At 39.2% G+C, this 22,694-nt stretch overlaps 5 protein-coding genes across 10 annotated transcripts in view; 4 read left to right on the plus strand and 1 right to left on the minus strand.

Annotated features, from left to right (window-relative positions):
* LOC129790371 (protein obstructor-E) overlaps positions 1 to 7,870 on the plus strand; it is a 53,105-nt gene extending 45,235 nt beyond the window's left edge. For both annotated transcript variants that reach the window (XR_008750549.1, XM_055827854.1), the window contains exon 5: positions 7,847 to 7,870. The gene's annotated coding sequence lies outside the window, so the exon portion shown is untranslated. The remainder of the gene's footprint in view (positions 1 to 7,846) is intronic.
* LOC129790425 (nuclear pore complex protein Nup205) lies at positions 22 to 10,638 on the minus strand. The gene is made up of 7 exons (XM_055827912.1): positions 10,468 to 10,638; positions 8,358 to 10,378; positions 6,767 to 8,266; positions 2,313 to 3,829; positions 1,921 to 2,243; positions 249 to 556; positions 22 to 181 (listed from the first exon to the last, which is right to left on the minus strand). Exons 1-7 carry the CDS (start codon positions 10,475 to 10,477, stop codon positions 98 to 100), a joined length of 5,763 nt encoding a protein of 1,920 aa, XP_055683887.1. The 5' UTR covers positions 10,478 to 10,638; the 3' UTR covers positions 22 to 97.
* LOC129790391 (inosine triphosphate pyrophosphatase) lies at positions 5,024 to 5,839 on the plus strand. Its single transcript, XM_055827873.1, has one exon. The coding sequence runs from the start codon at positions 5,198 to 5,200 to the stop codon at positions 5,768 to 5,770; it is 573 nt and encodes a 190-aa protein (XP_055683848.1). The 5' UTR covers positions 5,024 to 5,197; the 3' UTR covers positions 5,771 to 5,839.
* Positions 10,639 to 10,666: 28 nt separating the features above from the next.
* On the plus strand, positions 10,667 to 11,552 carry LOC129790368 (dynactin subunit 5). Its single transcript, XM_055827850.1, has 4 exons — positions 10,667 to 10,795; positions 10,859 to 10,873; positions 10,932 to 11,104; positions 11,167 to 11,552. The coding sequence occupies exons 1-4, from the start codon at positions 10,748 to 10,750 to the stop codon at positions 11,486 to 11,488; spliced, it is 558 nt and encodes a 185-aa protein (XP_055683825.1). The 5' UTR covers positions 10,667 to 10,747; the 3' UTR covers positions 11,489 to 11,552.
* Positions 11,553 to 11,563: 11 nt separating this feature from the next.
* Positions 11,564 to 18,855, plus strand: LOC129790304 (interferon-inducible double-stranded RNA-dependent protein kinase activator A homolog). Of its 5 annotated transcripts, XR_008750546.1 has the most exons (6): positions 11,564 to 11,712; positions 11,860 to 12,065; positions 15,258 to 15,836; positions 17,445 to 17,582; positions 17,720 to 18,100; positions 18,334 to 18,855. XR_008750546.1 is itself a non-coding variant. In XM_055827760.1 (5 exons), the coding sequence occupies exons 2-5, from the start codon at positions 11,868 to 11,870 to the stop codon at positions 17,969 to 17,971; spliced, it is 1,167 nt and encodes a 388-aa protein (XP_055683735.1). In that variant the 5' UTR covers positions 11,564 to 11,712; positions 11,860 to 11,867; the 3' UTR covers positions 17,972 to 18,855. The 5 variants fall into 5 exon arrangements, 4 of the variants coding, with proteins under 4 accessions (XP_055683735.1, XP_055683738.1, XP_055683737.1 ...); XM_055827760.1 differs by having other exon boundaries at positions 17,720 to 18,855; XM_055827762.1 differs by having other exon boundaries at positions 11,565 to 11,712; positions 15,261 to 15,836; positions 17,720 to 18,855.
* Positions 18,856 to 22,694: the final 3,839 nt, after the last annotated feature.

Consider the following 22,694-nt stretch of genomic DNA (forward strand, 5'->3'; position numbering starts at 1 on the left):
AAAAAAAGATTAAAAAAAATCTTATGAAGAAATTGATTTATTGAAAAAAAAACTTAATTTTTCTTTTGAATTTCCAAGAAAATTTCTTTTAAAAAAATCATTTAACCGGAACAAATTGAATGAGGCGCTTAATCCTTCGCAGGAGGGCATCTGAGAATGTTTTTTCGGTTGAAGTTTGCTCCTGAAAGGACAAAAAATAATTTTAAATAATTTTTTCAAAGCTTCTGGGGCGATCCTTTGAAGCTTACGGTGGACATGGAGATGATTTGATTGCAGAAATCCTCCGTTAGGACCGAAATGAGGCTCCTTTTGAGGGCTGCAATATTCTCCGAGGTCACCTTCCATCCAGCTTCGGAGGATGTGACGATTCCTTCATTCCCTCCGAGGCTCCAGTTGTTGTTCAACTGCAGCGTATCCACAGGAAGGGCTCGCAGCATGTAAAAGTCGAGATGAGCCCACAGGAGATACAGGCAGTGTTCGGCAATGAAAATGCAGAGTTTCAGCTCTTCCTGCTTCTGCTTAATCGTCTCCTTTGTATTCGTGTAGAATTGAAGAGCTGCAGGGATGATAAAAAGGGGAGAAAGTGTTGAAAACTTTAAGCAAAACTCATGAAAATCAAGGAAAAACTAAAGAAAGTCTAAAGATAATTAAGAAAAATTCAGAAAAAGTTGAGAAAAGCCGAAGAAAATACAGAAAAATTCAAGAAAATTTGAAGAGAAGCAAGAAAAACTTAAGACAATCACGATAAACTATGAAAAAAATAAGAAAAAGTCAAGAAAATTATTAAAAGACTCAAGAAAATCAAGAATAACTTAATAAAAACTCAAGAAAGATCGCAGAAAATTAGGAAAAAAACTTAAGACAATTAAGAAAGGCTAAATGCAATCAAGAAAAATCGAAGCAAAGAAAGAAAAAGTCAGAAATATCAAGAAAAACTTAAAAAACATCAAGAAAGACTCAAGAAAAATTAAGGAAAACTTTAATGATCAAAAAGAACTTAAAAAGTTAAGAAAAACTCAAGCAGAAATTCAAAAAGAGAAAGAGAAACTTAAAATAGTCTAGAAAAAACCCAAGAAAGTTAAGAAAATCTCAAAACAATCAGAGATGAATTTAATAAATTACTAAAACTTAAGAAAAACTCAAAAAAAAATAAGAAAAAATTAAGAAAGATTCAAGAAAATTAAGAGACTCAAGAAAAACTGAAGAAAGCTAAGAAAAACTGAAAAGATTTCAAAAAATAACTAAAGAAAATTAAGAAAAACTTAAGACAATTAAGAAGTGTTCAATGCAATCAAGAGAAATCGAAGAAAATCAAGAAAAAACTCAAGAGCTGTACAAAATCAAGAAAAACTAAAGAAAAATTCAAGAAATTTAAGGAAAACTATAGAAAATGAAACTCAAGAAAAACTTTCGAAAAATTAAGAAAAACTTTAGATAATCAAGAATATCTGAAAAAAGCTAAGAAAAGCTCAAGAAAAAAATTAAAAAAGATAAAGAAAACCTCAAAATAATCAAGAATTTAAGAAAATTAAGAAAGCCTCAAGAAGAACTAAAGAAAAATTAAGTAAGATTTAAAAAAAAAAACAAGAAAGACTCAAGAAAAACAAGAAAAACTTAAAAAGATTAAGAAAAATGAAGAGAAACATGAAAAACACAAGAAAAATTAAAGAATGGGTCCTATTCTGCCACCAAGAACTCTTTGAAATTGTAAGATTTTGCTCTGAAACAATTTGTTATGAAATTTGAAGCATTTTTTGATCGCAGAATAGGACACAATGGGCCTAATTCAGCGACCAAGAAACCCTTGAAATCTTTAAATTTTGTACTGAAATTTCAAGATTTCAAGCGAATTTCAAGGGTTTCTTGGTCGCTGAATAAGGCCCAATATTCAAAAAATATCAAGAAAAGCATGAAAATTACCTTTATTGTCCAGCGTGAACGTTGACATGGAGTTCCTCTGCTGCTGGAGATTTTTATACGTTCCATTCTCCCGCCTGTAGTGCTGTACGATGCACTTTAGCTGCGTGATAATAATCCCAAGATTCGGTGAGACCTCCAGGGTGTTGTTACGTCCATCAAATGACTGCATTCCTTCGCTAATATTCGGTGAGAAGAGGATTCCCGTTGAACGATGATCAGCTGAATGATTTGAAATGGCATTCCTTGCGTAGAGCGTGAGATTGGCAGTGATTTGCAGGAAGAGCCTGACATGCTTCATCTTCTTCGCATCCTCGGATTGACATCTGAATGAGAATCACGAAGAAAATTGTCAAATTCTGTAAAATTGAAGTAAAAGGAAAAAGAAAACTCACTCATAAATCTTTTTGAGGACACTTTCACTGAGAATAAAACGCGGGAAGAGCGTCATCATTTGCTTCTGGAGTCTGTAGAGTTGTGCTGCGAGATCCTGATTTGAATTAACTTCCGTAATGAGGGCACTACTTGCTGTCCGTGCCACAAGTCCCGTCAGCACGGAGAGCTCATTGAGAAGTCCCAAACTCAGGAATGGTGTCCCAGCACGCAGGACAAACTCAATCATATCCCCGTGCGAGAAGAGAAAATGCACCACCTGCGCTACAACGGATCGATTCTCTGGGCTCAGCGTCGAGAGGATGACGTCGCAGAGATTGAGAGCCGGCAGGAGAATTTGTTGGTAGCGCTTCTCAATGGGTGGCACGAATGCAGCTGACATGGTGAACATATTTGTGGCAGTTGTGTTATTCTGGAAGTCCGGATGGAGATCCAGGACGCGCATATTTGATAAAACTCCCAAGATTTGATGCTCAAGCAGGAGTTCTGCCCCAATGTAGCTGCATCCCACGCGTGACAGCATTGCCATCTTCGATTCGTACACATAGAGGGCCTTCAGATTGTCCGGAACTGTCTCCAGGACATGACAGAGCTGCTCATCGGACTTTACAAGGCTGTCAATGATGTGCGCCAAGTAGCCACGTCGGGAGATAAATTGAATGCACGTACTCATGGAATCCATATCCAGGAGCATATCAATGCACGACAGGGCCAGCATCCGGCAAATATCGTGCCCTCCTGACCCATCGTGACACAGGATATCAATCAATTTGTCCCCACACGTGTTGAAGACATCCGAAGTAATTTGATTGTAGTACGCCTCATCCTCCGGACTATCCTCAATGTGCTTCATACTCCTATCCAAACGACTCACATACTGATCACCACCCGCCTTGATCTCTCCATCCCCCTTCCTCAGGCCACTCTTGACAATATGCATCACATTCAGCAGCGAAGCATACAGATTAATTCGCAACTTCTGCGATGCCACTCCCGATACAATAATCCACTCAACAATTGAGCCGAGAATAAATTTAAAATTCAACGTATTTGTCTTCAGGGAAAAGTGCACAGAACTCTGCTTTGCTGCCTCCTTCGTGGTCATCACGTAGCACAAACGGAGATTTATAAGGAGCAGCAGGACAGTTGATGAACACAAATTTGCCAATTCAGAGGCAATTTCCACATGAACAACCTTCTTCAGGATAATCTGGAGGATTTCAAGGATTAATCCCTGCTTACTCTCAACACTCAGCGCCAGTTCGGGAGCCACACTGAACAGAATCTCCGTAGCCTGCCCCCATGCCTCGAGGAAACGTGCCGTGGCTGAAGCTACCTTCTTGTGCGTATTAATCTGAAGGGCATACACGAGAATTGATTCAATTTCCTGCACAACAGTTTGCCTCTGACCAGCAGCTATGGTGCTCTGAACCGTACTAAAATCATCCCGAAGAATATCATTTAGTTTCTTGATGTCAATCAATTTTGGGCCAATCCCTCCGGTTGAGACCTCGCAGGACTGAAAAATTATTCATTTTTTGTGTGAAAATTACGCGAATTTCTCATAAAAAGGATGAAAAATCTAGGAAATTCTTATTATGTAACTGATTCTGTGTTTAGGAGAGAGTTAGCCGAGCGGGTTAAAACTAGATTGAAACGCTCCGAATATGAGAAGGAAGATCATTGGTTCAAATCCTGGTCAAATCAATCTTAAAATAAATCTTTTTTTCTTGACATTTTAGCTGCAAACTAGCTTTCCTTTAATAAGATTTTTATTTATTTACTAAAAAGCCAGGAAATTGTTTAAAAGTCATCTTAATTAAAGGATTTCGTGTCTGTTCAGCTATGCATTTCTACACCGTTGGTTCGATCGCGATGAAATTTGGTACAGAGTCTCCTGATAGCAGGCGATTGTCACCAACGACATTAATTTTCGCCCCAGATCCCCCCTTTGTAGCGCCCCCACATAATTTTCATGCATTTTTTGACTACTTTTTAAATTTGGCGCCCTAAATGTAGTTCCAAAAGCCACCACTGCTATTTTTGGCGCAAAGAGAAAATGAGACAGCGCACGTCACTGATACTGTCTTCCTCACACATTTAGTTTTTCGCAATTTTCTCGCATTTTCCGCCGAATTTCCTAGCGAAAGTACCTTTTTTGTGACCAGGAAGCGACGCCGCGTCGATTGGCGTCCCCAGTTCAAAACACTCAAAATTCGCGCCAGAAAAAGTCGTGCAAATTCCGGAAAAAAATCCGGCGATTTGCGCCACCAAATTTTTACTGAACGTACTTTGGCAAGGGGATGGTATAACCTCATTTTCAGTGAAGAAAAGTCACTTTTTGTTGACCAAAATGTATGAGGAATTCTCGAATCTCGCTCAATCTCCACCGATTCCCGAGAAACACTTTAACTTTTTTTATATTAATAATGTTATTTCGATGATGAGAAGGGATCAATCAAGAGCTAATTAAAGTAATTAAATGTACTTTCGATTGCAAGTGGAATTGTGCAAACTGATCCCTTCTTTTGATCGGAAGAACCTGCTGCCTCACGAAAAGTACTGATTTCTCGGGGTTGGGCATCCCCCTGTACTTTGGGCCCTCCTGAGCCACCCGCCTACTTTTGGAGCCCCAAAAATGAGTTTTTCCGTGGAAAATTAAATTTTTAAAAGTTTTTCCACACGCTCCACACTCACACCACCACAAAATGCAGAGTGAGACGAAGATATTTTTCCTCATATAATTTCGTTACGAAATGGCGAAAAAATAAACAGAAATCATTGCCAGCCGGGTTCAAGCGCCAAGGTGATTTTTTGAGGTTAGAATTTCACAACTTTCCGCAAACACCCGGCATAAAAAAAAGTCAATTTTCTCCCTAAAAATAAAATGTCCAAACCAATAACATTCGTCACGGGAAATGCAAAGAAGCTGGAGGAAGTCGTTGCAATCCTCGGGGCGAATTTCCCGCGACAGCTGGTTTCCCGGAAAATTGATTTGCCCGAATTGCAGGACGATATGGATGAGATCACGCGGAAAAAATGTCAGGAAGCCAGTCGGCAGGTGCAGGGACCCGTTCTCGTGGAAGACACAGCACTCTGCTTTGATGCCATGAAAGGTCTTCCGGGTCCGTACATCAAGTGGTTCCTGGACAAACTCGGACCCGAAGGCCTGTGGCAGATGCTGGAGGGATTCCGCAATTATAGCGCCACAGCTGTCTGTACATTTGGCTTCACCGAAGGAGAGGGTCAGGAAGTTTTCCTATTTCACGGCAAGACGCACGGGGAGATTGTCAGCCCCCGGGGGCCACGAGATTTCGGATGGGATCCCTGCTTCCAGCCAACTGGCTACGCACAAACTTACGCGGAAATGCCCAAAGAGGAGAAGAATAAAATCTCCCATCGATACCGAGCTGTGGATCTCTTTAGGCAGTTCATTGTAGATCAGAATAAGACGGAATAGGAGGCAGGACAAGGGCAGGAAGTTGTCTGATTTTTACAATTAAATAAAAATGAATGAATTTGCGAAATATTTGTGGCTTTTTCATTACATTGGGAGGCCTGGAGAACAGCCTGAAGATAGCAAATGGAAGTTTGTACACTTTTAAATACACTTTTTTCTTCCCGGAACGGTATGATGTATGCCCGGAAAGTACCATAAGTGCCTGGAAGTTCAGCAGGATGACTACCAATTGCATCAGAAACTTTCTAAGGGATCTTAGGAACTTCCTTTTCATCACCCGGCTGATCCCTGTGTCATCTTCTGGGCAAAAATCTGAGTCTATAAAAATGCTTTACGAAATTGCAAAGAGAACTTCCTAAATGGACAGATTTTGACCCCTAAATGATATCAAGGATCTGCCGGGTGCTGAAAAGGAAGTTCCTAAGAACCCTTAGAAACTTCCTGATGCAATTGGCAGTCATCCTGCTGAACTTTCAGGCACTTATGGTACTTTATAATCATTTCCTTCAGTTCTCTAAGTGACTATCTGACCACTTCCGGCATTAATATGAGTTCACACAAATGATTTTCATCGTGGAAAAGTTAACAAGAGATCCTGATTTGAAAAATACGGAAAAACATAACCTCAAAAAGCTGTCAAAAATGTATGAGAATTTGAATGGCCACTGTGTCCATTTTCATTCTTCGCGTATAATTTCGACTTTGATCTTAATTATCTTATAAAAAGAAAGATATTTTCCGGTTTTTCTCTCACCTAACTAAAAGTAAGTGAAATTCCCTACAAATAGACGTGATTATTATCACGATAGGTCCAATAGATCCAATACATATTAATCTATGACGATTTAAAAACTCGAAATGGCCACGGTGTCCACAAAAATCCTCCAAGTGTTAATAAACTTCCTATCGCTTTCAGAACTCGAGAAAAAAGCTTCCAAAATACTTCCGGAACTTCCGGAAAATATTAAAAACTAAAGAAAAATTAATTAAACTAACCTGCAAAAGTTGAGCAATCTGACTGCTGTCGTAGACATTCCATTTGGGCCTCTCGATGATCCTCACCTCAAAGTCCAGGCACTCAAAGAGCTGCCCCAGGAGCAGCCTCTGTTCAATGTCATCCATATTCGGTGGTGAGGATCTCCCATTGCTGACGAGATACTGCCCCAGATCCATGGCAGTTGTGTCTTGATGTGTCCCCAGATGCCCCAGCAGGATGCGACTGAGGTGCGAGAAGAGCGTCACCTGGTTATTCTCTGCCGTCACTTTGAGCTCAATAGCCACGGATTTGAGCAGCCCTGTCATCTGGCTCAGCACCTGCGGACTCTGGAAGTTGCTGAAGGGAAGTGCACTGAGATGACGACAGAGGAAATCCCCGCAAGAGCGAAGGAATCGCAGGATAACTTCGGAAGTCTTTGGATTGTGGCAGAGAGCAAAGAGGAGGCTGTAGGCTGTCTCAATCAGCTTATCCTGCTGCACATCCGTCGGAATGCGAGCTTTGATCAATTCCAAATTTGCATCGAGGATGTTCACGAGACTCTTTGTGCACATACTCGTCTGCCCAATCACTCCCGGCTGCTGCAGGCGCGTCGTCCGGATATCTTTTGTTATATCAAAGCCCAGAAGGTAGTGAGCCACATTGGGCGCTGCCTGAGGCAGACATTCCGCCAGGAGACTCATTATTGCTTCCTTTATGTCCAAATTGAGACTTCTCTCCTCACTTTCACCGCCCGCTTCCGTCTCCAGACACTCCACAAAGCCATGCCGAATCTCATTCTTCAGCGTCTCCGTCATTGTGAAAATGCCCAAAATGTGGGCATTCACATTTGGCTGCCGCAGCACCCGGGAGAGGATTTTTACAGCCAGGAGGGTGTGTCGTGGCATCCACATGCGGTATGTGACGAATTTCGTAATCTTCAGCACATGATCGGGCTTCCCGGTGCGCTCATTGACACCCAAGAGGAGTTTATTGATTCCCGCCAGGAGGAGGGAACTATTTGCCACGGAATGAGCATCAAAGAACAACTCCTGCAGCACCAAGGTCCTTTCAATGATCTTCAGGCAGTACAGGGCACTCAGTACTCTGCGTTGATACCACTGCTTCCCCGGAACACTCGTGTACTTGTCCAATTCATTCACCGCCCTGTCCACGATGAAGAGAATAAGGCGGAACATGTCAGATTTGCGATTCATCTGCACCATTACGTGGAATCCCGGTGGGGGATTCTCACTCCTTGTTTCCTGCGTAAAATCCCCCGGATGAACTTCGTACGTCTCAAGGAAGAGATCCAGCAGCCGTAGGCACTTCTCTGCCACCTCCCACAGCTCAGCGGGTTCCTTGTAGTTGCGATTGAAGAAGCGCAGGAAGACTTTATCCACAACAAAGGTGAAGTAGGGATCCAATCCGGGACGGCGAGTTCCCGAGCCGAGATTCTTTGGGATTGCGGTGCGTGTGAGGGTGTAGAGGAGCTCCAGGACTCCCTGGGTGAGCGGATAAACCTCATTGAGTTCCCGAGCCGAGATTCTTTGGGATTGCGGTGCGTGTGAGGGTGTAGAGGAGCTCCAGGACTCCCTGGGTGAGCGGATAAACCTCATTCCGACTCTCATTCTGCTCAATTTCCGTCTCAATCCCTTGATTGTGGAATTGTGCCGTCGAGGGGATCGTGTGGATGACTTGTGACGTCTCCAGGCAGTTCCACAGCTGAAGGGCTGTCTCACGGGATTGCCCTAAGGCTGCCAGGGTACGCAGGAGGTCTGCTTTCAGGGGAATGATGACACTACAGCCAACCAGGCCGACCATAATCTGCAATGGAGACCACGTACTTTGCTCACAAATGGCTATTCGAGCCATTTCATCATTCCTCGCCACTGCCTGGACGAGTTCCAGCACCGCCTGAAGTCCCGCAATCTCCTGTGGGCTGATATTTCGTCCCAGGGAGCGATTTCTGTACACTGTATCCATGCTGGGATTCTGCTCTTGTCGCAAATTCGTGTAGTATTGCGTGAAGGAGTTGAAGAAATGATCCCACGTGATGGCAGTCCTTCCGGAAATGGTTGATCCCTGTTTGAGGAGGTTAAAGGTGTTCCTTGCGGATTGTTCACAACTCGACAGCCCTGCCAGCATCTTCAGGTAGGGCACAAAGAGTAGCGGAGGCAGCAATTCCCCGGCAAGGCGGATAAATTTGAACAAGGACACAGAGCGCGAGGAAGAACGCTGATAGTTCGTTGCTGTCTCCATGGGACCCCAGTATTCCATGCAGAGGCACAATCCCAGCTGATCATCCGCATACAGCTTCCCCACAATCAGGAGGAGTGTCTCAAAGTCCCGACTAATTTGCGTTGGAGGCTCAATTCCATTATCCTGATAGCCCTGAACTGTCCTTGCTGTGTCATCAGCACTTGCACGCAGCTCCGTCACCTTGGAGTGCATCAATTCCACAAAATCCGTCACGAGAATGTGGAGGCGTCGAATGAAGAACTCCATCCGGAAGCACAATTCATTCTCCAGGACGACGTGATAGAGGAATTCAAACACTTTCCCCTTTATGGCCTCATTCACGAGCACCTCATCGTGATCCATGGCATTCACAGAGCTTGGCTGGATGTTCTGCGGTGCCAGCCGGAGGGTAGCCATGGCCAGACCCAGAGAGAACTGCGAAACAGCTCGTAATCCTTCACATTCCCACTCACGCGTCAGGACATCCATTACGGTGGGGATGTAGGTGGAATTGGCAATGATTGGGAGCTTCTTGACAATCTCCTCCCCATCCTCGCGCTTCTGCAGCACGCTGAGATCAAAGGCATACAGGAGGGTCATGAGGAGCGTCAATGTGACGTCATCTATTCCCCCTCGTGGCCCATTCAGTTCGTATTTCGACAAGTATTCCATCAAGTGAAGTGTCACCGCTTCCGAAAGCCCACACTGAGCTGACCAGTTGAACAGGCACGTGGCCAGAATCATCCGGATATCCTCAAATAAGTCCACAATCTGCCGGTAGTGCTTTGGTGAGCCCAAGGCCCTATTAGCAGACAATTTCTCAATCTCCTTCGATAAATCCAACACTTCCAGCAGGTCAAGAATCTTCTGGAGGATGTCGTAGTTCACCAGCATATCCGTGTACTGTGTCACAACGTGATTGAGCTCCGGAGAGATCACAGCACACCACGAAACGCCCACGCGAGCCTGAAAGAGCTCCTTCAGCGTTGACACGAGAGCCTTCCGGCCATCGTAGTAGAGTAAAACAGCCACAAGGCCCCGGGTAAGTCCCGGATTGTTTGGCATTTGCTGCTGAGCCGTACAGAGAAGCTGCAGAGCGCAGAATTCATTCAAATCAAACATATCCGATATAATAATGCTCTCATCCACGAGATCCTTCGACAGCACCGTGTGCCCCAAGTCCGGAAGGGTTATTCCCTCCGTGACGCCCCTATTGAGCTCCTCGCGGCTCTTGGCATCCTTTGGCGGGTTCTTCAGAAGCGAAATAAAGTTCTGTCTGTGCCTCTGCAGTACAGCCTCGAGGTCGCTGATATTCCCCTCCACATGAGGATTCGCCAGATGCTGCTCCACCGTCTGGTAGAGTGTCTTGAAGGGGGACCACATATCATCCGGAGCTGCAAATTAAAAGAATTTTTCCTCATCCAAACATAACCTCAAAACCGGTGCTGATTTTCACGAGCTCTTTTGGGGCACAAACACTCACCATTTGCCATTTTTGCAACTTCCAACGTCTTGTTCACTCACAAAAGATGCTTTTCACACACTTTTCACAATAATCACTTTTGTATTTTCACGGGAAAATGCAAAAGAAACTGGGGAGGAAAAACTTTGCTCATGTTGCGCGTAAAAATTCGACGCCACTGGATTTTGGAGACGCCAAATGTGGAGAGTTTGGAGAATTTTTTCAACGTGCTGTCATCACAAGAAAAGTCTCCAAAGTGCTCGGAATATTTCCTATTGTTTTTCAGCTGCTTTTCCTGGCCATGGAAACTCCAGACAATTACTACAATAAGGAGGAATATGTGGAGACGGTATGTGAGGATCAGAAACAATTTTTATTTCCTCAATTCTAACTGAATTTCCTCTATTTTCAGGCTTCAGGAAATAAGGTAATTTGGGAGGATCCTGCTTCTGAAGATTCCTTAAGAGATTCTTGTATTTCTGCAGGTTAGTCGACAGACTGTTTTGTGTGGATCACAGAATATTGTCCTGAATGGGAAGGTGATTGTCCAGAGTGGAGCAATCATCCGGGGAGACTTGGCAAACGTTAGAACAGGAAGGTACTGCATAATCAGCAAAGATGCTGTCATCCGGCCACCGTACAAGCAATTCAGTAAAGGGTAGGTATTCTTTATTCCCCCAAAAACAATCTTCCTCTAATTTGAGGCTTTTTCCTGCCCAGAGTTGCCTTCTTTCCCATCCACATCGGAGATCATGTCTTCGTGGGCGAAGGTTCTGTCGTTTCAGCTGCTTCCATCGGCTCCTACGTTCACATTGGGAAGAACGTGGTGATTGGGAGGCGATGTGTCCTCAAGGATTGCTGCATGATTGAGGATAATGCCGTACTTCCGCCGGAAACGACGGTGGCAAGTTTTATGCGCTTCACGGCGAATGGAACAATTGAAGGTGGTCAGGGCAATCCCAATTTCGTCCCAGCTGCAATGCAGGATCTCATGATGGACTACACCCGGAACTACTATGAGCATTTCGTTCCAGCTGCATAATCTCTGTTTTATTCCATAATTTTCTATTTATTCAATAAAATTCTGAAAATTCTCATAAAATTGACATTTTTCTGACAGAGTTGTCAGATTTTTTTCAGCAGTTCGGCTGTCAAATTGGGATTTTTCTTCCTTGAAAAAGGCAAAAAAGTCGTAAAAGTTTGTGTTTTTGTGCAGAAAAGTGTTTGTATTTGTTTAATTAAAGAGCCAGAGTTTCCATCTACGCTGTAAGTCTGCGGGGAAATTGTGGGAAATGGGGTGAAAATTGTATATTTGTAATTGTATGGGCAAATGGCGGCACTTCAGCGATGCCCTCAATTCATCTTCAAATGAAAATTGTTAATTTAGCATTTTCTCCCGGTGTCCTCTTGCAGAGAAAACAATGAAGAATTCTGATATTGCACCATCCGTAATGGGAATTAGTGATTTGACCCTCAACGATACTCCTCCGACGGCGCACAAGGAGGATCAGATTTCAACCTTCTCGCAGCGTCGCAAGGGCAAAGGATTCCCCCGGAATGTGCAGCCCCCGGCAGCTGCTCCAACGGAGCCATTGTCAATTGAGGATGCACTCAAGAATGTAAGTAATCTGTATTAATTTAATCTTTTTTTCACAATGATTTGTTGTTACAAATCTCCCCGGAAAGCCCGGAAATGTTTGATTATCTTCAAGGCTTTCCGGGAATCTCCTTGGAGGCCTAATTTCTCAATGAAGGCCTAAGCGGATGAAGGCCAGAATTTTCAAATCACGCGAGAAAAAGCTAAAGATTGCTAGCAAATTGATTTTATATATTTTCTTTGCTTTAATTACTCTCACACCTCCTCCCACACAAGCCATACACCGTGGTCAAGTTCATAAATTCTGTTAAATAAAATTTAATGAGAAATTTAAAAAAAAAATCTAAAACGTTGCTGTAAATCGTAAAAATAAAAACAAATGTTCAATTTTATTCAATTTATAAAAGAGAGAAAAATGAAAAAAAAATTCTGTGTTAAAACTTTATTTGTGGTAATTTACAGTGCAAATTAATACCTTAAATTAATAAACAAAATTCAACAATTATTTCCAAATAGATTTTAATGAAAAACAATGTATATAATAAATAATGCAAAATAGTTTTAGGGCGTGAATAAATAAAAACTTTTTTCATATTATTATCGTTTAAAAAAAGTGCTGTGATTTGCCAATTCTTCACATGCCTGATGAAGGAGCTAATAATAATCATTGAAACGTCGTTCATTAATAAAAACGAGGTAAATTGTCGCTTCGCTCCAATTTACCTCGCCCCGCTTCGCGGGGAATTGTTGCGCTTCGCGCAAATTTTAATGAGAAAATAAATTTTGATGGTTTAAAGGTAGATTATGACCACTTATCAATCCCGGAAAAAAATTTGCAAAAAGAGGAAATCAATTTCATACAATACTTTAGGCGCCAAATTCAAAAATTTGCAAAAACTGCATGAAATCTCTATGGGGGCTACCTGAAGGGGGGCTTTGGGGGGGAAATGAATACGGCCATCTGAAACGGCCTGTTATAAGGGGCCTCTGTACCAAATTTCATCGCGATCGGATAAACGGTGTGGATTTGTATAGAAAAGTCGGAACGACGATTACCAACAAACAGGCCTTTCTTTATTATATAGATTAATAAAGTCATTTAGACAAGAAATTAGATTATGAACAGCCCTTTGAAAATGATTTTAATCAGAAATTATTTCAGTTAGTTCAATTTATACCTAATATAAGTCTAATTCAGCGACCAAGAAATCCTTGAAATTCGCTTGAAATTTCAGTATAAATCAAGATTCCAAGGATTTCTTGGTCGCTGAATATGGCCCTATATTTGGGAATTAATTTATCGGGAGATGACATACTCCGAGAAACAGATACTTTTCATGAAGAAGCAGTCAACGGCAACCAGAAAATAGGATGAACTTACAAACTACCTGCACTTGAAACTACATTTAATTAGCTTAATTTCAGTTTAGAATCGAAATCAATTTATTAATAAAAAAAATTAAAATGTTTCTCAGGAATAGATTGTGCGGGAAATTTCTTATACATTTTGCTCAAAAACAAGTGAAAATGCTTCATATTATTTGAGGTTGTAACATCCTTTTGTTATTTATAAAGAATCTATTTAATTCTTGATTTTCAATAAAAAAAAAAGTTCTAATTAATTTTTAGGGGAACGTGGCCCAATTGCGACCCCCTAAATTCTGTTTCAGAAGGATTGAAAAAAGTCATATTAAAATTAATTAAATCTTTCCAAGTTTGGTACCATTGGAAAGGTCATTTAATAGGCTAACTTTGTTCTATAGATGCAAACATTCTAACTCTTACCTGTTCTGAGTAATAATGGAATTAAAAAAAGTTGCTAAAATTGCACTTTTTCACCACGGTGTTCTAATTGCGACCCCCCGAGTGTTCTAAATGCGACCCCCTTTTTTGCCGTAATTTGTGGGTTTTTTACTAGTAGATCACTTTTATCACTACTATAAATAGGAAAACTGCCATGAAATACACGGAAAAGCCGGAAAATCAAGAATTTATTTTCATTTTTCCCCACATTTGTTTTGACATTTCGCCCTTGAGGTGACTACACACACTTTCACACACACCGACAATTGCGCACTCACTGACGTAATTCCCAGAAAATCCACGAAAATTCTTCTGAGGAATGCGTAAATTACACTAACTGCACTCCCCTTTGGCTGTAGGAACATTTTCACTGCGAAAAAACTTTCAAGAAACGTGAAAAAATATTGATTTTCCCGAAATCAAAACACAGCGCGGTCTGTGTGAGAGAGACACTTCCACACCACTACACGCATGCGCGACTGCTTTACCGTGGTGAATGGTGGAAATAGACGGTCCGAATTGAAACATTTTGGGGGTCGCAATTAGACCATTCTGCATGTATAACATTTTCACTTAATTATTTAATATACCTAAAATCTTTCGAAAAATTGTAAATCAAGTAATAAACTAGACCCCCTAAGCTACAGAAACGCGGCATAATATGAGACATAATAGTGGGAAAAAAACTCATATCAACTTCGTTTCTAAAATCAGAAAATGTCGGCCAAGTGCTGAAAATGAATTTTGATTTTTAATTCGTCCTGTTGTGTACCAAATTAATTTATTTTAGGCGCTAACATTACCTTACTATAATATCTTCATAATGTAGTGAAACTAATTTTATAATATTTCGTCATTTACGAGAAAAAGGGGAGGTCGCAATTGGGCGATGGTCCGAATTGGGCCACGTTCCCTACTATTTTTTTGTCCTTTAATGATTTATTTAAACATTTATTTCTTTTAATAAAGTAAGGTAATACCCACAAGTTTGCATTGCCACTCAGTACTCTGCGTTGATACTCACTGCTTAATACTTTTTACTTTTAATTACAATTTTTATTTTGTTATGAAAATATTTAAAATTAAAATGGTGTTTTTGTATAAAATTTCCAATCATTCAAATATTAATTAATTTAATTATTATTTAATTTCCATGAGTGCAATAATTTGAGTAAAACGCATTGCAATTATATAGAGCAAATATTCCCAAATGTATTAATATTGATTTGCTCAATAATTTAAATAAAATCCATAAACTCTTGTTGTTAATTTATTCATATATTTGCTCTTGTGGTTGGAGTTTATATTGATTCACACAACATTTCACGCAAAAATAAATTTAAAATGAAAAAATATATTTGTTTATTTTTTTAACTTGAATTAATTAATTGAAAAAAAAACTTTCTTTCAGCAGGAGATCTCGTACATGCCGATGAAGACACCCGTGTCGATTCTGCAGGAGCTGCTGAGTCGTCGCGGTATAACACCGACGTATGAATTGGTGCAAATTGAGGGGGCCATCCACGAGCCAACATTTCGCTATCGTGTCTCATTCAATGATAAGGATGCGATGGGTGCTGGACGCTCGAAGAAGGAGGCGAAGCATGCTGCCGCCAAGGCGCTAATCGACAAGCTGACTGGGCAATCGACGCTGGCTGGGGAGCAAATGGAGGCGGCGCTCGAGTCAACGCTGGGGCCCAGTAGCTTTGACGATAAGGTCATGGGGAATCCCATCGGGTGGCTCCAGGAGATGTGCATGGCTCGTCGCTGGCCACCCCCGACTTACGAAACGGAGATGGAGGTGGGGCTGCCGCATGAGCGTCAATTCACAATCGCATGCACGGTACTCAAATACCGCGAAGTGGGGCAGGGGAAGAGCAAGAAGATTGCCAAGCGCATTGCAGCCCACAAGATGTGGACGAGACTGCAGGATAATCCCCCAGATGCCACGCAGCTCAATCAGGTCATCGATGAGGAAGCAAGCGAGGAGGTTTGTTCTTTCTATTTTCTTTTCCTTTCTTTTTGACGCCCAGTAGCTTTGACGATAAGGTCATGGGGAATCCCATCGGGTGGCTCCAGGAGATGTGCATGGCTCGTCGCTGGCCACCCCCGACTTACGAAACGGAGATGGAGGTGGGGCTGCCGCATGAGCGTCAATTCACAAAGCAGATGAGGAAGCAAGCGAGGAGGTTTGTTCTTTCTATTTTCTTTTCCTTTCTTTTTGACTATATATTTGCTTTTTTTTTATTAAGAGAGCGTTGAGTGGTTGTTTCTATTTTTACGACCACCACTGTTTCATTTTCTTCCCTTTGATTTTTGTTTCGTAAATTCAATTTAAACTTGATCACTCCTTGGTGTCTTTCTGTTGGTTTTTTAACGTAACTTTTGAACTGAAAAAAAAAAAGAAGTTTTTGATTGACTCTGCAAAGAGAAACACACATTAATGAAAAAATTAAAATAAATTAAATTCAAATAAACCCACGAAATGTTGAAGGTGAAATGGAAAATTTTACTTTTCCTCCGGTGAGCGTCGGAAATGAAATCTCAGTTCAGAATTAAACGCGCAATTCTGCCAGAGCTTTCGGCACAAGACAGTGCCTTCCTCAGTGGCTGTGAGGAGAGGAAAATTTATTACAATCAAATTTACAACAAAGAGAGGAAATATACAGAAAAACAAACATTCAAAACTCTTACATCATGTGCAACCAATTTCTGAACATCGTCAAATAGTTTCTTGCAGAAGGCATACTAACATGGAGAGGGCAACCTGAGTAGAATACAAAAATACAAAAACTTTTAAGAAAATGCAAGAAAAACTCGGGAAAAATCAAGAAAAATTACAGCGTAATTGAAAAATTGTCGTCCAGCAGAGACTTCAGGGGCGCAACTGTAGGGGAGAGCGGGGTTAAAAAAGTCACTTAAGGGTTTAGAAAAAGCCTAAAATATCATATTTCCTAGCTAGATAGAACAAAATGATCTGAGAAAGAGTTGTAGGGCAGTAAATTTCCTAAAGAAATGAGCTAAACATTTCGCTTTATCTATTTGGGAAATATGATATTTTGAGCCTTTTCTAAACCCTTAAGTGACTTTTTTAACCCCGCTCTCCCCTACATGCATGGACGTTGTGTACTAAAAACACTGGAAAATAAATTTAAATTTCCAGTCTGCCAACTGTCATTTTCCCCTCCGTCATTCATTGACAAGTCCAGCATAAACATTGCTAAGTCGATCAATGTCACTTCGGCTGTTCACAACATTGGCCAGGTTTCTCTTGATGAACAGCATCTCCAGCATCATTCTCTTTGAGTATATTTCCTCTCTTTGTTGTAAATTTGATTGTAATAAATTTTCCTCTCCTCACAGCCACTGAGGAAGGCACTGTCTTGTGCCGAAAGCTCTGGCAGAATTGTGCGTTTAATTCTGAACTGAGATTTCATTTCCGACGCTCACCGGAGGAAAAGTAAAATTTTCCATTTCACCTTAAACCCACGAAAGATCACCAAAAAAACATTAAAAATTTTCTGTTTAAATAAAAATTCCTTTAAATGAAAGATTCTAAGTCAAAAAAAAATCTCTCTGTGTGTTTTTCTTTTTGTAGATCAATCAGAAACTCAATCGGTATGTGGATTTGAAAGATTCCCACATTCCGTCGCTAACAAACCAACATAGCTTCAAAGTGGCCCAATTCCACAAGAGTCTCAAAGCAACATTCGGGAAGGCACTGAGCAAACTACAGGTGGTTAATTTTATTTTACATTTTTTTTTCGTATCTCTATATCCTTCGTTTTAGCAGCACAGGGTGGTGAATTGAAAAATAATATGAATGAGATTTTTTTTTCTTCTTTTTTTCTGGGATCTTTTCTGCTCATACAGGCTACAGCGAGTCTGTCATCTCCGGACATAAATTGTGTTCAATTGTTGCAAGAGATTGCCTCGGAGCACCAATTCGATGTGACTTACGTGGAGGTTGAGGAGAAAACCTATTCGGATTGCTTTCAGTGTTTGGTACAACTGTCCACATTGCCGGTGGCTGTTTGCCAAGGATCCGGAAAGACACGGAATGAAGCTAAAGTCGCATCAGCTCGCAATGCCCTTGAATATCTCAAGATAATGACAAAGAAGTAGGAGAGGAAGAAAAAGGAGGGAAAGAAAAAGAGAAGCTCCGTGTCGAAGGACCCTCGAGGTGGGGGGACTTTTATTGTGTCCTAGAAGAGCTGAAGAAAAAATATTAGATATGCCGACTCGGTGTCCAAAGTAAGTGACTCCTACTATATATATTTTTTAACACTCACCCACACTTTTCTTCTCCCAAAAAAATGAATGCACAACAAAGTAAAAAAAAAGAGAAAATGTTACGTGCAAAAGGACTTTTAGTTGAAAATTTCTCAAGACAGCAGTCTTTTTTTTAATACTTTTTTTTATTTGGAATCTTTTCATCCTCACCCCCCCCCCCCCCCCCTCCTCTTATGAAATCAACGTAAAAAAAGAGATTTGTTTGGTATTTGCGTGTAAATTACAAAAGAAGAGAATTAATTTGTACACGGTCTCTATTAATTTTCATGTCATACATGTTAATAATTCTCCGCGCATTGTGGACAAAAAAAAACTTACTCCAAGGGTGCGGAGAGAGAGAGAGCAAAAAAGGAATATTTTAAGCAGAAAGAAAAAAAAAGTCATCCCCCATTCGGTGTGGCACCTTAAACATGTTAAACAGTGGCGAAGTATATAGAATTATGTCCAAAAACAAAGGAAAACAAAGCGAAATATTCCCGAGAAATCAATAAAAGTATTTCTTTTTTTAATTTTCCTTTACTACTGTAACCCCTTATAGTGTGTGGGATAAAAAAATATCTATTCAAAGAAGTGTTAAAAAATAATATTTTTTATTTTGTGCTTTTAATGGATACATAAAAAATTGAGAAACTCTCGCTACATAAATAACTTTAAATATTATATTAATCGAAGCATTATTTAAAATGAAGAAAAAAAGTAAAATTAAATCACACAAATTTGTATTAATCTAATCACACAAAACACACAAAAAATAATCAATATGCGAAATGTAACATAATATATCGAGTTATTTATGTACGTAGTGTGTGTAATAAGCAAAATTCCACGAAAGGATGGACATAGAGAGGAAGACAACTTTACGGGAGGAAGGAATGGAGTGTGAGGGGTTTTTTTTGGTTGCTGCTGGTGGTCAATTTTTGCCAAATCAAGCGTGAATTGCAAGCTAAAGCATCAGATAAATATCAATTAAAGGAAATGAGAAACATCAGACCACACGAGGGGGTTTATCAGATTTTTATTTATTACTTTTTTTTTGTGTGAAAGTGTTTGTTTTTATTTGTTTGAATTGCTTTTAGTGAAAAAAAATGCATCATTCATTGTGAAGCCTTAAATGCGACATAATGATAAAAATCATAGTAATTTAAATGGAATGTATAGTAGAGTGATTGAGTTGTCCCAATAGATGGCGCAACAAGATAGTTTTGATGGGAAAAATTAAAAAGAAAAGTTTTAGCACAGTTGAATTTAATGGTTTTTGAGTACTTTAACGAAACAATATTTTTCTTTTTTTTTCTATAAATTCTATGATCTATTCAAATCAACTTTGCACTGAAGCTCCATCAGGTAGAAAAGCAGAGTTTGACTTAACACCGTCACAGAATATTATCTATTGGACTTATCTCGATGAATTTAGCATCTATGTGTAGGGAATTTTAATTACTTTAAGATAGCAGAAAGAAAATCTCGAGAAAAGTCTTTTCTTTGGAAGATAATTTAGGTCAAAGTCAGAATCCAACGTGGAGGATCAAATTGGTAATAACTACCAGTCAAAATCCCATACATTTTTGCCGTGGTTTTGAGGTTATGTTTCTCCATATTTCCCAAATAAAGTATTCTTGTTCACTTTTCCTCGGTGAAAATAAATTAATGTGGACTAATTTTATTGCCAGAAGTGACTAAAAAGTTACTTGAAGAATCAAAGTTTGTGATGATTTAGGCGCAATAATAAATTTTTGCTAAATTTTAGCTAAAAAATTCGTTTTAATTGGCAATTTTGCATCGATTTTACGCAATTTTTTTTCAGTGACGATTTTCTTAATTAAATGTTTAGTAATTAGGTGTAGAAATGCTTGAAGAAGATTAAAGATTAGTGAAACTTTTGATCCTCGTTCAATAAACTGATTAATAATTAATTATTGAGCATATTTTATCAGCTGGTAGTTATTACCAATTTCATTCTCCGCGTTGTGCCATATGTTGGGTCCTCCAAGTGTTAATGCTATCAATAGACACTGAAGTTTTTGTTGTCAGCCAATCACAGACAATTTCTTACTTCTGAGAAGAACGCTCTAATTTCTTTCAAAGTATTTTTTATTATAGATCCTGTTAGAATTTAACTATGGGCGTTTGAAATTCTAATTAAAAATCCTTAACCCTCCGTATATTGTGACCAAAATACTTTCATAGAACTTTTCGCAAAAAAAAGCAAATTCTTTCGGTCAAATGAGCTTTAATAGACCCCTTGGTACTCCCTAAGAAGTCCTGTCCATTTTATAACACAAAAATAAATTTTAAATGGATTTTTTAAATGAATTTTTGAGGTTAGAATAGTCTAGAAAGAGACAAAGAGCGACAAAGCGAAGAGAAAAGGGAATAATTTTGACCGTTACACCAATTTTTGAATTCCCTCTTCTTTAATTTTTGTCAATAACTTTTTTTTCTGGTGGTCGGATTTACTTGAAATTTTTACATAATCTTCTCAGATAATCAAGAAACTTATTTCCGAAGGATTAGTTCTATGCCTCTAAGAACTAAGGCGCAATAATTCGAAATATAGCTCTGGGGTCAGTAACCTAACTCTCATAGTATACGGAGGGATAAAAGCCGAAAGCTTTGATTTTAAATATTTTTGGCCATAGAAGGTATATAAATTGAATGTTTTATTGTTCATTTTCCTGCAATAATTTTGCCGTAAAATATGATTTTTTATTCAGTTTCGATAGCAGTGCCCCTGTACGGCATGTTAGGGAACTAATCTCCTAATCATTTTGCCTTACTATAAAATTGAAAATCAATGTTGAAATTCAATAAAAATTGAAACAGATTTTATTGCGTTTTTCCTTATTTTTATATATCTTTTCTCTTACATATAAAACATTTTTTTTATTAATAATTATATTTTAAGGGGTTTGAAATCATAAACAAAATCGTATATGAAATTATCAAGAAAATAATATCCTACCTAGGTAGTAAGTTTTCTATAACTGATAAACCCCCATGATGATTTGATCAGTTTGCGAAAGAATCCGGATACGCATTATAGAAGTTTTTTTTTGTCTATTCGGGTTTCTCTGTGTTTTCTGCTGTTAAAATAATAATAATCTCGCAACGTGACTAAATGAATTGGCCGGTGTGTGAGGCATAAAAGTCAAATGAAAAAAAAGTCGTGGATGGGGAAAATGAGAGGCCCGAAAAAATAATCATCAATTTGTGGTCTGACTTGTGATGATAATTAATTTATATAATTTGAGGTGAGGCACCCAGAAGAAAAAAAAAGATAAAGGAGGAAGATATAATATATAAGAAAAGTTTTGCAGCACATTTACGCGCGAAAAATGGGGGTAAAAGTTGTTTTTCTCACGGAGTTTTCCATCCTCATATTCTTCTTCCATAGCAAAACAAAACAAACTCATATGATGGAAGAGGATGGATTAAGGTGGAAGATTGAAATGAAATAAAGAGATGAAAAAAGAGAGAGAGAGAAAGAATAGAGAGATGATGGAGAAATACAAGCTATACTTTGCATAGAATTAGTGAAATTTTTTCCATTATTTCAATCAATATTGCGATGTGGAATCATAGAGAGAAAAACGAAGAAGAGAGAGGATTGGTGTGAAACCTTTTTTCCAAACTCGCAAAACTTTGATGGATAATAAAACTTTTTTTTTTAGTGTTTTTTTGTTCGATGTCGTTTAATGGAAGAAGTTTTTTTGTTTATTGCAAAGAATATTCACCCGAAAAGTTATATACATATATTGGAACTAAAAAAAATATATAATACTGACGGGTTTAGAATAATAGAAAAAGACGCATTATTTTAGTGCAAAGTATAGAGGTTGTAGAATATTAAGTGTTTTAAACAATAAACACAATATTAATTGTATAAAAAGAATCACGTATTAATGTGCGTGGAAAAAAATACACAAAAAAATATAAAAATACTGAACCAATATTAATAAAAAAAAATATATTGAAAAAAAAATGTATCACGGTGTTGGGAAAAATATAATAAAACATTTAATCTCTTATAAAATTTATGAAAATAATAAATTTTGAAATAAACTTTTTTTTTTGAAGTGAAAAGATTTTTTTTATTATCAATTTATTTGATTAATTCAGGGGAAAATTTATCAATTAATTTCATTTCCTACCTCTCCACCACATTAGAACGTCCAAAGTGATTTTTTTCCACCCCATGACAACCAAGGGAGGGAAATTATTCTCAGTATATCATAATTACTCCCCTTCGTTGCACATTTTCTCGTGTCATTTCTCCCCTCGGGGAGTCTTCAAAATCTACCTTCCAAATTATAAATAATATCATTTTTCGACGGACAGAGGAATTATAATTAATCTGCTCACGAAAATGTACACGGTGCTGTGTTTTAAATGTGAAGTGGACGCCCGTGAGAGGGTGGCTGGCTATAGGACTAATGCGGAAAAAAAATCTCAATAGACTGCAAGGGGAATGACATTTTGAGGTGAGAAATTGGGATTATAGAGCACAGAGGGAGGAAAAATAAGCTTCAGGGAAGCTACGTCAGGAGTCGCAGCT

Source organism: Lutzomyia longipalpis, chromosome 2 (assembly GCF_024334085.1).
Source record: "Lutzomyia longipalpis isolate SR_M1_2022 chromosome 2, ASM2433408v1".
Lineage (NCBI taxonomy): Eukaryota > Metazoa > Arthropoda > Insecta > Diptera > Psychodidae > Lutzomyia > Lutzomyia longipalpis.

What these genes read in the sequence shown, in the direction of transcription:
- LOC129790391 (XM_055827873.1), top strand. Translation starts at nt 5,198, where the DNA reads ATGTCCAAACCAATAACATTCGTCACGGGAAATGCAAAGAAGCTGGAG.
- LOC129790425 (XM_055827912.1), bottom strand. An exon ending in GTCCTCAAAAAGATTTATGA is followed by an intron (nt 2,244 to 2,312) that starts GTGAGTTTTCTT and finishes ATTCTCATTCAG; the next exon opens with ATGTCAATCCGAGGATGCGA. An exon ending in AAATCATCTCCATGTCCACC is followed by an intron (nt 182 to 248) that starts GTAAGCTTCAAA and finishes TTGTCCTTTCAG; the next exon opens with GAGCAAACTTCAACCGAAAA.
- LOC129790368 (XM_055827850.1), top strand. Translation starts at nt 10,748, where the DNA reads ATGGAAACTCCAGACAATTACTACAATAAGGAGGAATATGTGGAGACG. An exon ending in TACAAGCAATTCAGTAAAGG is followed by an intron (nt 11,105 to 11,166) that starts GTAGGTATTCTT and finishes TTTCCTGCCCAG; the next exon opens with AGTTGCCTTCTTTCCCATCC.
- LOC129790304 (XM_055827760.1), top strand. Translation starts at nt 11,868, where the DNA reads ATGAAGAATTCTGATATTGCACCATCCGTAATGGGAATTAGTGATTTG. An exon ending in ATGAGGAAGCAAGCGAGGAG is followed by an intron (nt 15,837 to 17,444) that starts GTTTGTTCTTTC and finishes TTCTTTTTGTAG; the next exon opens with ATCAATCAGAAACTCAATCG. An exon ending in AGGCACTGAGCAAACTACAG is followed by an intron (nt 17,583 to 17,719) that starts GTGGTTAATTTT and finishes CTGCTCATACAG; the next exon opens with GCTACAGCGAGTCTGTCATC.